The 12738-nt window shown below is 40.6% G+C and overlaps 1 protein-coding gene across 1 annotated transcript; it reads left to right on the top strand.

The window, feature by feature from the left end:
• Positions 1–8303: 8303 nt before the first annotated feature.
• LOC109939246 (uncharacterized) lies at positions 8304–10049 on the top strand. The gene is made up of 5 exons (XM_020539747.3): positions 8304–8686; positions 8864–8971; positions 9177–9307; positions 9395–9527; positions 9660–10049. The coding sequence occupies exons 1-5, from the start codon at positions 8330–8332 to the stop codon at positions 10032–10034; spliced, it is 1104 nt and encodes a 367-aa protein (XP_020395336.1). The 5' UTR covers positions 8304–8329; the 3' UTR covers positions 10035–10049.
• The last annotated feature ends 2689 nt before the right edge of the window (positions 10050–12738 follow it).

Below are 12738 nucleotides of genomic sequence, written 5' to 3'. Positions count from 1 at the left end.
TTCCATTAGGGAAGGACCATGAGTTCGATTTTTCAAAACCCTAGGGGGTTTTCTGCAAAGCATTAGACTCATGTGAATAGTGCACCGAGGACCTGTCTGCAATTCATTCAAAACCTTTCGCCAGGGACCCTAGCGCAAAACTGTTTTTCCTTTAACCATTTCTAATTAATCTTTTTAAATTCAGCAGAGAACTTAGAAAATTTATATCTTAAGGTATATTCAACCAAATTTAGCCAAACCAATTTTGCTAGATTCAAAATATTATGGACTATCACATAAAAATACTGAACCCTATGCTTTCTGTTTTAAATTTTAGAGTTTGAAATTAATTAAAGAAACTGACCAAACCTTTTAAAAAATAAGAAAATTAGTTATGCTTCTGTGCTGAACTTAAGAAAATTTGTAGAAGTTCAAACCCCAATTAGACACTGTTTAAAAATATTGAACACCCCAATATTGAAGATTTAAGTAGGGTTATCTATTAAAAGCCATTTTTCCCAAAACTTAAGAAAATCAGAAAGGTATTAGAAAATAATGAACAGTGAATGTATTTATTTTTCCTAGACTACTAAGGTAATAGCGAACCTAGAAAAAATAAAGGGACTCCTAGTCCAGAGCAGATTCTAGGTGAAATATTTTATTAAGCATTAATCAAACTAGAAAAACAATTATTAGAATTTTGAAAACAATTCCAAAATTGTTAAGAAAAATCTAGTGGACTTGTAACCACTAGAACCCCACTATAAAAATAATAAACACCCCAGTCCATCATTTTAAGTAGGTTAAACAAATAGAAATTGACATTGAGCCATATTTCAATTAAATCATGAGCAAACCAAAAAGAGTGCAATAATGGGCAGATAAATTTTTACCAGATAGGTAATGAAGTAGGCCACCAGAGAAAAATGCAAAACTCAATTCATGAAAAAGGCCATTTAATCCAAATAATTCCTACCATCTTTCCTTTAAGAAAAAAGTTGCCAAACTTCAGAATGATTGCTCTTGCACAAAGAAGAAGATAGGAAAAGTTGGAAATCTGTTGTTTGATATTTTTCAAATATAGTGGTAGTAGAAAGTACCCCTTTGGCTAGAAACTTTAGAAAATCATTGTAAAATAACTAATGAGTAATAGTGGCTAACAATTTGTACAAAATCATGTTATAGCATCTGAATGCCAACAAAAATAAGTCTTAGAGAATAACTCACTGTAAAAAGAAGGTTGTAGTTCAAAACAACCCCTCTGCCCTAATATTTGATAATTTTATACAGCGAGAACCCGTCACTTTTTAAACCCCAAATTTTGAGACAGAGACTTATACACCAGTAAAAGGCCACTGTAATTTTTGCAGAATTGTTGGAAATTTATTAAGCTATCTTATAGTTCAAACCCACCTTAAAACACAAAAGAAATAAGAAGGAAGAGAGGGAATAATAAACCTCACTCTAATGATTCAGCTAGAAACCTTAATAAACTCTCACTAAGACATCAAAAAGAAATCAGTGGAACACCAAAATAAACTTACTACTTAGCTTAACCAAGCTTGACCCTAATTTGCTAAGTATACCACAAGAATCTTCAGTAGCAAGATTAAGCTCTACCTCATTAATTTGATCATTCACCATCAAAGTTTAATTGCTAAATTGCATATCATACCATGCATGTATCTTACTCATTGCATTCATTAGATTGCAATCTCGCTGACGGAGAGTACGTGCTCATCCCCGAGCAAGGAGCTGTCCACGAGGAGGACCAGGAGCAAGCTCCCGGGACTGCCATCGAGGATCTCCCCGCAGCCCCAGCATTTGAAGGCAAGCCTCGATTTTATGCATAACTGTATCTATATATGCTACTTTACTACACTTATTGTTTGTAGGTTTGTAATGTGCACTTAAGTGTAGGAGTTGCTTGAAATCCCTAGTTCCATGAACTTAGGATTCCTTTTTGAGATGGATACTAGTATGCTAGGTCGAGTAGCTGCTATGCTAAATCAGGATCTCGGTAGAAGTCGAGTGATTTTTCTAGCACTCGCGCGAGGTCAGAAATTGATTGTATTCATCTTGATAATGGGATCTATGATGGTCCATGGACTTGGATCCAGGGAGGATGTCTTGTCCATGAGACGGGAAAAGGAATTAAGGATTAATGTGTGGATACCAGAGTCAAGCGTTTGAACGTACTAAACACATGTCGGGAAATATGGTAACCGGTAAACCTAGTACCTGAGTGAAGCCGGGCGCGGACTTTTCCCCTCACTTGTCCTGAGACTGGGTCTCCCATGCTAGCTATGGTGGGTACAAGTGTGGTCACTGCACGACGGCAGCCGGGGTCATTGGAGCATTGTATGCCAAGGCGGTGAGCCCTGGCCGCGAACGGGGAATCGATGGGGACAGTTGACGTGTGTGGGGTCGGAGTGCCCTTACATGTCGTGTATTTAGGTTTACCTTGCAAGGTTAAAACTCGATTCGAACCGTCTGCTTCTCACAGCTAATGAGACTGCTTAACCCCTTGTACTACATTGAGTAATAAGTGAAATGAGGTTTTCATGAGATAACTTGTTATTTGTACTAAATGCTTGTTACCATGTATGCTTAGAAGGAGCAAACTTAGCTAAGATAATGATGCTAGAAATTGAAAAGCTAAAATTTGATTTTAGCCTTAGCTAGTTGTTGGGGACTTGTTCTCAAATACTATGAATCAAGAACAAGGCAACACAAAATGTTAAATATCAAAAGGCCCTTCGTCCTACAAATCATTATCTCCTTCCGGACATAGTGAATTTAGGACGAAGGTTATGAAGGTCATACCTTCATAATCATAATAAAAATGGAGAACATTCAAACAAGATATAGAAAGTGACACAATTATTGTAAATATTATTATTAATCTATTTCTTCTTTTTATTACTTATTTGAACAAGAATAAATTACAAGTGTACCTTCGGTTTGAAGGAGAAGAGTACAGGCGTGACGCAAAAGTGAATGCCCAGTCAGCGTGAACAGTACGGGGATACTGTTCACCTATTTATAGGCACGGGTCGCAGCCCATGCAAAATTACATTAATACCCTTTACATTTATCAATAACTCTATGATAATTCTTCGAGGTTTAATCTGGTTTTTCATCTTTGAGTCGGTTTCCTTTTCCGCCGCTATTCCGAAGCTCTTCTACACACAGCTTCGGCTTTGCGCCAACCTTCGTGTTCTTTGTGCTTCTTCATACCGTGGCTCTTATCCGAGTCCGAAGATACCTGTTAATGTACTTTTCTCCAGAAACATTGTTAAATCATGTTTTTGAGGTCCTTCGGAAGCCGAAGGCCCCCAACAGTAGCCCCTCACAATATTAATTTGTTAGAATGATAAATTCAGATTGCGAAATGGACGAAGGCTATGAGCCGAAGGTCCGAAAAAACACCTTCCTCTTGCTAGAATAGCAACAGTCATTGGCAAATGGGACCCTCCAGTCTCCGACATAATGGGTTTATAAATAGGGGCTCGCCACAATTTATTTGGCACGCTCTCTTGCCATCTGTTTTACCTGCTCAAATAGCTTTGTGCCTACAAATATTTGGTTGCCTCCCTAGTTTTAAGCTTCGGAAGCGAGAGGCAAGAATTCCGAAGGAATGTCTGAGAAGAAGAAGGTTGCTGCCGAAATGAAGTTGAGCCTTTCTGAAGAGATGCATCTGGGTTTTCTTGAGTCAATGGCAAAGACGAATACGGAGAAGATTACAAGGGAGATTTTAGAAGGTTTATCTGAAGATACTGGTGATAGTGACAGTTACGATGCCGACAGTGGGGGTGAAGATTCCGAAGATCGGCCATGGCGACCAAGCCATTCAGTCTTCGGAAAATCAACTATTGGGCAAAGTCACCTTGAAAACATGAAGGGGAGATACTTTCGAGATATGTCCATTGTGAGAGCAGATGCTGGAGAAAGAACTGTGTCGACTCCCGAAGATGATGAAGTTGTTATCTTCCGAAGCTTTTTAAAAGCTGGGCTACGATTCCCTCTAAGCAGATTCGTGGTAGAAGTTCTAAAAATATATCAGGTTTACCTTCATCAACTTACCCCTGAAGCAATAATAAGAATGGGAATCTTCGTCTGGGCTGTGAAGAGTCAGGGTCTAGAGCCAAGTGCGAAAAGCTTTTGCAATATACATGAATTGTTATATGAAACGAAGCCCTGGGGTAAAGAGCAATATCATAACAACTTTGGTTGCTACAGCTTCGGCGCTCGCTCTGGATCAAGCTGTCCCGTGCCCACCTTTTGTAAGAGATGGCCCGGAGAATGGATGAAAGAATGGTTCTATGTAAAAAATGATTTGAAGGTTCGAGAGGATATTAAGGATGTCATCATGTGCCACATCTGGCAGCGCTTCGGACTCCGGAAACCGAAGGTAGAAATGGATGAAGCAGCCGAAGAATGCCAACGGGCCTTCGGCGTAGTCTGCTCTTTTATTGGGACAAGGGATTTAATACAAGAACACATTGCCTTTAGAGTATGGCCTCTTGCAGATAATTGGGAAATGCCGAAAGAAACTGTTAAAGAAACTGACGAAGGTGGGCTAGTCAGGTTGAAGTATACATTCAAGTATGGAGACAAGTTCGTTGAACCAGATGATGATTGGTTAAAGAGCATTGAGACTGTAAGTGATGAATTGCTTGGGATATATTCGAAGGCCGAAGATACTGCATTGTCAGCAGCCTTCGGAGGCCGAAAAAAGAAAAGACTAAACCGAGTTTTTGAAGCAATTGGGTTCGTGTACCCCGACTACCATTATCCAGTGCGGGGGCAGAAAAGGAAAGGTACAGCTTCTGCGAAAGAAGCTGCTTCGGCTGCTCCTAGCAAGCCAGCGCCGAAGAGAAAAAGGGTGAAAGTTCTCACACACCGGCCACGTTACATTGAACTAGCCACAGTGCCTGAACTCGGCAGTAAAACGTCTTCGGCCCCCGAAGCTAAGGAATCAACTCCGCTGCCAGGAGCCAAAGAGCTGGCCGAAGAACCAACAACAAAAGAATTGGAGGAACCAAAGATTCTGTTACCAGAAACCAAAGAGCTGGTCGAAGTGCCATCGATAGAAAAGATGGAAGAAGCAAAAGCACCAACTGAGGGAGCGAAAATATCAAAAAAATTAAGTCTTTCAGAAGAAATTGAAGCAGCGAAAATTAAAAAGGGGCCAACAGTGACCCCAAAAAGAAAAAGAATGGTCAATGTGTTAGATGTTTTGGAAACAATTAAACTTCCAAGCACAACCCCAAAGAAGACTGCTGAAACTTCTGAGGCGCTTGCTGAAGTATCCGTTGCTAAGGCTCCGAAGCAACAGACTGAAGTTGAAACCGGGCCTTCAGAACCAACCAAGGTAATACCTTTGGTAGCAGAAGAAGCAAAAATTGCAAGTGCAACTGAAGAAATGAAAATGTCAAAGCCTACTTTGGTCGAAGAAATTGATACTGCTGTCCCCGAAGCATCTTCCAAAATATACGATTATATTGTGCGTCATGCTTCGGGGAAAAAGTTATCGGAAGAGGAAGTTTTTGAGGCTAATCACTATGCCAAAGAATTGAAATATCCGAAGGGGGCACTAGTGTTCAATGGGACGAACGAAGAAGATTTCCTATATTGCCTCCCAGATAATAAAGAATTATCCGTCTGTCGGGAGATGTCTAGAAGTATGGGGTTTTCAAAACTCGAAGCTGGATTATGTGATATGACGAAGGAGGATCTTGCGGATAGTCTTGCGTACAATAGCCTGAAGGTATGGGAATTGGATGTTTACAAATTTTATAATTCGTAACTCATTCTTTTATTCTTATACCAACCTCTTTTTTTTACATATAGGGTTTAATTCTAAGCAACGCATTGAGAGCACAAAAGAACGCCGAAGACGAGAGCTATGAAATTGCATTCAACAACCTACGATCAGAAGTTATTAAACTGAGAAATGAAGCTCTGGAAAAGGATAAAATTCTGCTTACATTGGTGGACAAGGTAAAAAAGGACGAAGCTGCGTCAAAGGCCCAGGCCGAAGCCCAAATACGTGAAATTAAAGATCTTCAAAAACAGCTAGCTAGAGCCACTACAACACAAACACCCCTATAGCAACACATACATTGCAACAAAATAGTTTATGCGTTGCAAGAAATTAGGTAGCAACGGATGCTAGCAACACGTATATTTATATGTTGCAAGAAAATCAACTAGCAACATTTACCATACATTGCAAGTGTCATCTGTAGAATATCCAAATTACCTGACAATGTTTGTCATGCGTTGTAAGGGTCATTCGTAGTATTTATGTCACCTAACAACATTTGTCATGCGTTGCAAGTGTCATCCATAGTATTTGTGTTACCTAGCAACGCTTATCATGCGTTGCGAGGATTATATGCAGTATTTATGCAAATCACTATATTAGTTTTGGTACTTACAAAGTACTCCCTCCGTCCCAATTTATAGATCTTTTGATTTTTGGACACAAAGTTTGACTTACTCATCTGATTCAAAAAAATCCATACTTACTATTTATTTTTTGTTGTGGTTTATTTTTTCCCATATTTTTGTAAATTTTTAGTAGAATGAGTTGGTCAAATTTGGTGTTAAAAAAGTCAAACAACCTATAAATTGAAATTAGGGAGTGTTTTTATTGGTTCTAGTAATTCAAAAGAAAAACTAGTGCAACTATGTATAAATTTACTAGTAATTCTTTCTATATACAAATACGGGAGCAAAGACGGCCTGCGACTGTATCCACGTCACTTTTTATTTTTTTCAGACATAGGATCACGTTTGAACGGCTACGCGATTCGTTTGTACCTTTCCGCACACCAACCAGCCTCTTCGCGAGTATTGCGACGCTTCTAGAGGCCGTCGAGCGATAAACAGAGAAAAGGCTACATCTCTCTCTCAGACTTGGCTGCTGGGGCGACGCTATCCATGGCGAAGTGGGCGTCGGCCGCAAGGGCTACGACGACGACAGACCGACTTGACGCTCTCAACAGGTACTAGCCATTCTCCTCCCTGGGTCCTTGGACCTGAAAGTTACTAGATATCTAGCCTTTACTCCTTGAGTCGTGATTCGCCAGGATCCCTAATCTCCCCTCCCCCTCCACGATGCAACAACTGTGCCCGCCTCGACTGAATCCGAGGGTGAACCACCACGCTGGTGCTGGCCGTAGTGTCATCCCCACCCCTCCCCTTCTACTTCGCTAGGAATCCCCATCACCTCCACCTCCATAGACATGCCCTCGGGCTTCTTCAGTGTTCCTAGACCTGGCGAACAAAGGAGGCACATCTGCAGTTTGTCAAGGTGAGGCGTTGCCTCCCTCTCGTAGATCCCCCACACGTTACTTTGTCTGCCACAGTATCGCTCCCCTCTATAGCCACGTTCTCATCAGATCCTTCCTCCTCTTTGTGTTTGAAAATTGCATCTGGTATATTTCTAGCCCTATTTTAGGTTCCACCCAGAATTTCTGTACTAGGTCTATTATTTCCGTATTAGGTCTATTGAGCTGCCAGCAATGTGATCCTTTGAGCGTTATCAAATGTTATTTGGTTAAATGTCTTACCAAGGCAACATCAAGATTTCAAGCAGAAGATTCTTATATGTTTTTGTTGTTTGTGCCTCTGATCATTATTTCGTCTAATGTGAAGTAGTGTCCACGTTCAGCGTCATGTGAGCATATCTTAGTGTAAACATAATGCTCTATCTGTATAAAAAAACTAGATCGACAAATTCCAATGGCAGTGCCAGTGCCCGTGCATAGGGATGATCCAAAGGCTACACCCCAGGGTACTCCATTTATGAAAGCCCTACTTACAACAGAAGTTAAGTGATCCAGCCAAAAATTCATGATCCTTTACATGCCAATTATTAAAGTACCACCGCATGGGAAGAAAAGTAGCAACTGCAATTCTGAAGTTTTTGTGGTAGATGCCGACTGCATTATTTGGTTTGTCCGAACTCTAAAATGCCACCATTCTCTTTGTCCTTCCGATGCCACCATTCTATTTTAGTTAATTACTCCATTCCTATTGATTTTTGCGTCTCCTTCCAATTAAAGAACATCCTCGATTTTATAAACTTACCAAGGACATCATTTACAGGCAATTGGTTGGTAATTCACATTAACTATTTCATCTCCTAGCAGTACATTTTAAGTATGTGAGCATATCGTTTCAACGTTCTTGCTTTTATTGATGGTGTCAGTTATATATGTTTATCGATTTCACTATTTCTTCCTGCAGGGGTTCAAATTGATCGAAAGCGTAGATCTGGCTCCTCTCAAGGAGCTGATCGATCCCCTGATAGGTCAGTACTCAGTAGCCTAAGACTATGATTAGTGGTGCTGCTGGGAGTTCTTTGAGCATTGAACAAGCCATTCTTGGATTGACCGAGGCTTTGATGATAGTACTAAATGACAAGGAAAATCTTAGTGCACTTGGTAAGCACAAGAATGAGAATCATTCTGGTGGCAGTGAGTCAACTGAGCATATATTGCAAATGCTTCGCCAGTTGCCAACCAAAAATATATCTGATAAGATAAGCCATGCTGAGATTACAGATGATTCTATCTCCAATGTCAATAATTCCTTTGCTGATAGAAAGGCACTACATGTGAAGCGGACCAAAAAATGGCTTGAGGAAACAACTAGTAATGTTGATAAATTGCTGTGTGCTACATTCCCACATGTGCGTTTTCCTTGTTTCTTACAGTTTAAAATAAATGAGTTACCTGTTAGGAACATTGGATTTTCCCCTATTCCTGCGTTTTTCCTATGAAATTGAACTGACCCATTTGAAATTCATGTATGATTCATGTGTTCCAAACGAGGCCTTATTCTTTTAAGTTGACACATTTTTTTGCAGCTTGCTATTCATTCATCTGAGAAGGTAAGGAAGGCAGTGGTTAGTGGTGTAAAAGGGCTTTTGTCTAGTTGCAGTTCTACATTAAAAAGAACCAAGATGCTACTTTTGGTATGTGAACTTTAGTATTTTGTTACCTTTTGAGAGCATGGAAGCTATAGTTATGTACACATATTTTACAACTTTGTCATCATAGCTGCATGCATTTTATCATTTGAAATTGATTTACCATGCATTCGATAGCCTTTCGTAGCAGCCTCTTAGTGCTTGACCCAATGCTATATTTATTTTTTGTTTTGTAATTTTATCGTTGCAGGAATGTTTATGTGTTCTGTCATGTGATGATGCTGCAGCTATGTCTGAGGCTGCACAAGATGCTCTTGATCATCTTTTCAACCAAGGCCACAATCTCGTAACAGAAAATGAGATTTCTGATACCTTTACTAGGTTCGTGCCACTTCCAGTTCTGAAACAGCTAAAGTTGATGATGGCCTGTGACAACAAAGTTTTAACTGTTCTTTATATTATAAGCAGGCTGGTTGAAAGGCTACCACAAGTGGTACTTGGAAGCGAGGAGACAACCGCACTTTCACATGCTAGGATGTTGTTGGCTCTGACCTTTTATGCTGGTCCCCAGTTTCTGATAAATCATCTTCACCGTTCTCCTGTGAGCTCACTCTCTCTTGGATGTTCTCGACATTTCTTTCATAGATATATGGTTCCCCTGTTGACTTTTAATTTGATTCCTTGTGTGGATCTGCCATTTTTCTGTTGACTTTGAAATTGATTACCCTGGCAGGTCATTGCTGCTCGTTTCTTTGATTGTTTGGGTTTATGCATAGGTCATAGCTCACAGTTTTCTGGTTCCATGGACAAGCTAATTGTATCAAAGCCACTATCTATTGGGTATCTTTATTCAGTTGCTGAGTTGAAGAGTGGCGCCTATTCTAAAGATACAACTAACATATCTTTGCATGCCACGTCAACATCTGCAGCCTCCAAAATATCTGTTATCCATGATAATGCTTTGCCAAATGCATTACTTGGTACAGTTGAATATAAGTTGCCCCATGTGCCTCCATGGTTTTTTCATGCTGGTAGCCAGAAGCTTTATGGGGTTCTTGCTGGAATAATTAGACTTGTTGGCCTATCAACAATGTCAGGTACCTTGTGAATTATTTTGCTTGTCAAATCTACGATTCATGGACTGTTCTATTTTTCATGCTGAGTCAATACTAAACCAAAGATCATAACCTGTTCCTAAGAGGAACCCAACAATATGTATCTAAAATTTATTATCAGTTCCCTTTATCTTTATCTGTTCATGACTTTGCTTATTGTTTCCTACTCAAGATGGTCATGCATGGAGCTTTGTTCGGCACCAATGGCACAATATATTCTCTACATATTACAATATGCAGTTGATGGGTTCGATTCCTTAAAGCTAACAGTAGTGGTCACTAGCCCTTGAAAAATAAATTTTGGACAACCAAATTTCATAGCAGCTTTGACTACTGTTGAAGTTGATCTTTTTACTACTTTAGATTGTCGTTGATGTAAATGTTCTTAGTGGTGCTTTGAGATGACTAAGGATCTATATCTGTCTTAAGATTTGTCTTTTCCTTACAAGTGAAGAGATTGCATGGTTCAATGAAGTACTAACCTATGATCTATGGGCCAGGTCTTTGATGAGTACCTTAACTTGCAGGATAGCATACTCATACAATAATATTGTTGCCTGTCGCTCTTAACAAATTTCATTCAGGAACCGGGCCATGTTGATGTTCAAAAGAGTTGTCAGAAGTTGATGACATCTGGTATTTATTATATCTTCTTTTGTAGTGGGCTGGTGTGGTCTGCTTAGCAGCAGGTAATTTTGCTATTGAAAATTAATCTATTACCATAAGCTTGGTGACTGAGGTAGACATTTGATTTATACTTAATCTAACTGTTTCTCTATGTGAATGTATACATATAATAACTCAGGTAGCACTACAACCAGCAATGTATGGATGAATTGAAGGTAGTAAAGAACACAGGCAATCTTATAAAAACTCTGCATCTTGAAACTGGCATGATTGACAAAGAAGCTGGATGCATCCTTTGGATTGGTGTCTTCTTATCACCAAGCAGTAATGTGAAGCAAGTTCATTTGTTGACTAAGAACAGATGAGCACAAATCAGTGAAGATTTCGTTGCACTAGAGATGGAGGATGGATAGGTGGTAGATTTCAATATGGCTTTTGTTGGGGACCTTCGGCATCCGAAGGTCCTCAAAAACATGATTTAACAGTATTTCTGGAGTATGATGTGTGAACAGGTATCTTCGGATTCAAGTCAGCATCACAGTAGACCAGAGTAATACGAAGGTTGATACAGAGCCGAAGGTGTGAGCAAGAAAGCTTCGGCGCGGTAGCAACAAGTGAAACCGACTTAAAGATGAAAAGGCTATTTAAACCTCGACAGATTACTATAGAATTATTATCAAGTGTAAAGGGCATGAATGTAATTTTGTATGGGTTGTGTCCCGTGCCTATAAATAGGAGAACAGTACCCCCGTACTGTTTAGGCTGACTTGGCATTCGCTTTTTGCGTCACGCTTGTACTGTCAACTCCTTCCAATTGAAGGTACACTTGTAATTCAATGACATTTCTGTTTAAGCCTAATAATAATATACAATTGTTCATGTTGTCTTTTATATTCTTTGTATTTCATCCTTCGTCATTGTTTAATGAATTTATGAAGGTATGTCCTTCATAACCTTCGTCCACAAGTCATTATATCCGAAGGGGAAATAATGCTTCGAAGGACGAAGGACTTTAACGATTAACATTTTCTATGTTGCCTTGTTCTTAACTCATAGCACTTGAGAACAAGTCCCCAACATTGGCGCCCACCTCCGGTGAACTCACTTCCACTCTGAGTTTTTTGAACACCTTCGGCGATCATAAACCTTCGTTATGGCGCCGAAGAAGGCTTCAGCGACTGGGGCTGCAGCTCTGCAACCATTGGACCACAATCAGGAGACAGTCTCCCTGCGGGAGGCCCGAAGCCAGAAAAGGAAGGCTGTCAGCCCGACACCACCAGAGGACGAGATAGATCAAGAAATCAGAGATATGGAGATGCTTCATCAACAAGTACAGAGGAAGAAAGAAAAGATGGCCAGGCTAGCTGAACTGCAGAGGCAGATAGATGAAGCCTCTGAAGAAGTTCGTCATCTTGCTCAGGATGAGCAACACCGAAGGCCTCAGCACCAAGACCTTCATCAGGAGGGTTTTCCCAACGAGGATGACTGGTATGACAATTTCCATCATGGGAATTTTGTTTTTGATGATGCTTCTCCTCTGTCCGCTGAGCTGCAGGCTACACCTTGGCCTCCGTCCTACAAGCCGCCTCAGCTTCCCGTATTCGATGGCCACTCAGACCCGAAGCAGTTTTTGATGAGCTATGAAGCAACGGTATCTTCGTATGGTGGCAATGCTTCAGTCATGGCCAAATCTTTCGTTATGGCTGTCAGAAGTGTTGCTCAAACCTGGTATTCCTCCCTTCGACCAGGAACGATCACTTCATGGCAGAAGCTGAAGGACTTGTTGTTAACTAGCTTTCAAGGATTTCAGACGAAGCCGGTCACTGCTCAGGCTCTGTTCCAGTGCACCCAGGATCACGAAGAATACCTTCAGGCGTATGTCCGAAGGTTCTTGCGTTTGAGGGCACAGGCACCAACGGTGCCCAATGAAATTGTCATCGAGGCCATGATCAAGGGGCTTCGGCCAGGACCGTCAGCTCAGTACTTCGCCAGGAAGCCTCCTCAAACTTTGGAGAAGCTGCTCCAGAAGATGGACGAGTATATTCGGGCCGATAATGATTTTCGCCAAAG

This window comes from Zea mays, chromosome 6, assembly GCF_902167145.1.
Source record: "Zea mays cultivar B73 chromosome 6, Zm-B73-REFERENCE-NAM-5.0, whole genome shotgun sequence".
Taxonomy (NCBI): Eukaryota; Viridiplantae; Streptophyta; class Magnoliopsida; order Poales; family Poaceae; genus Zea; species Zea mays.
Note: the sequence above shows the minus strand (reverse complement) of the source record. Positions and strands in the feature narration are given on the sequence as shown.

Bases quoted from the DNA above. Each gene is read 5' to 3' on its own strand.
- LOC109939246 (XM_020539747.3), top strand. From the start codon at position 8,330: ATGATTAGTGGTGCTGCTGGGAGTTCTTTGAGCATTGAACAAGCCATT. The intron at 8,687-8,863 runs GTGCGTTTTCCT...ATTTTTTTGCAG, and splicing joins TGTGTGCTACATTCCCACAT to CTTGCTATTCATTCATCTGA. The intron at 9,308-9,394 runs GTTCGTGCCACT...TATTATAAGCAG, and splicing joins ATTTCTGATACCTTTACTAG to GCTGGTTGAAAGGCTACCAC.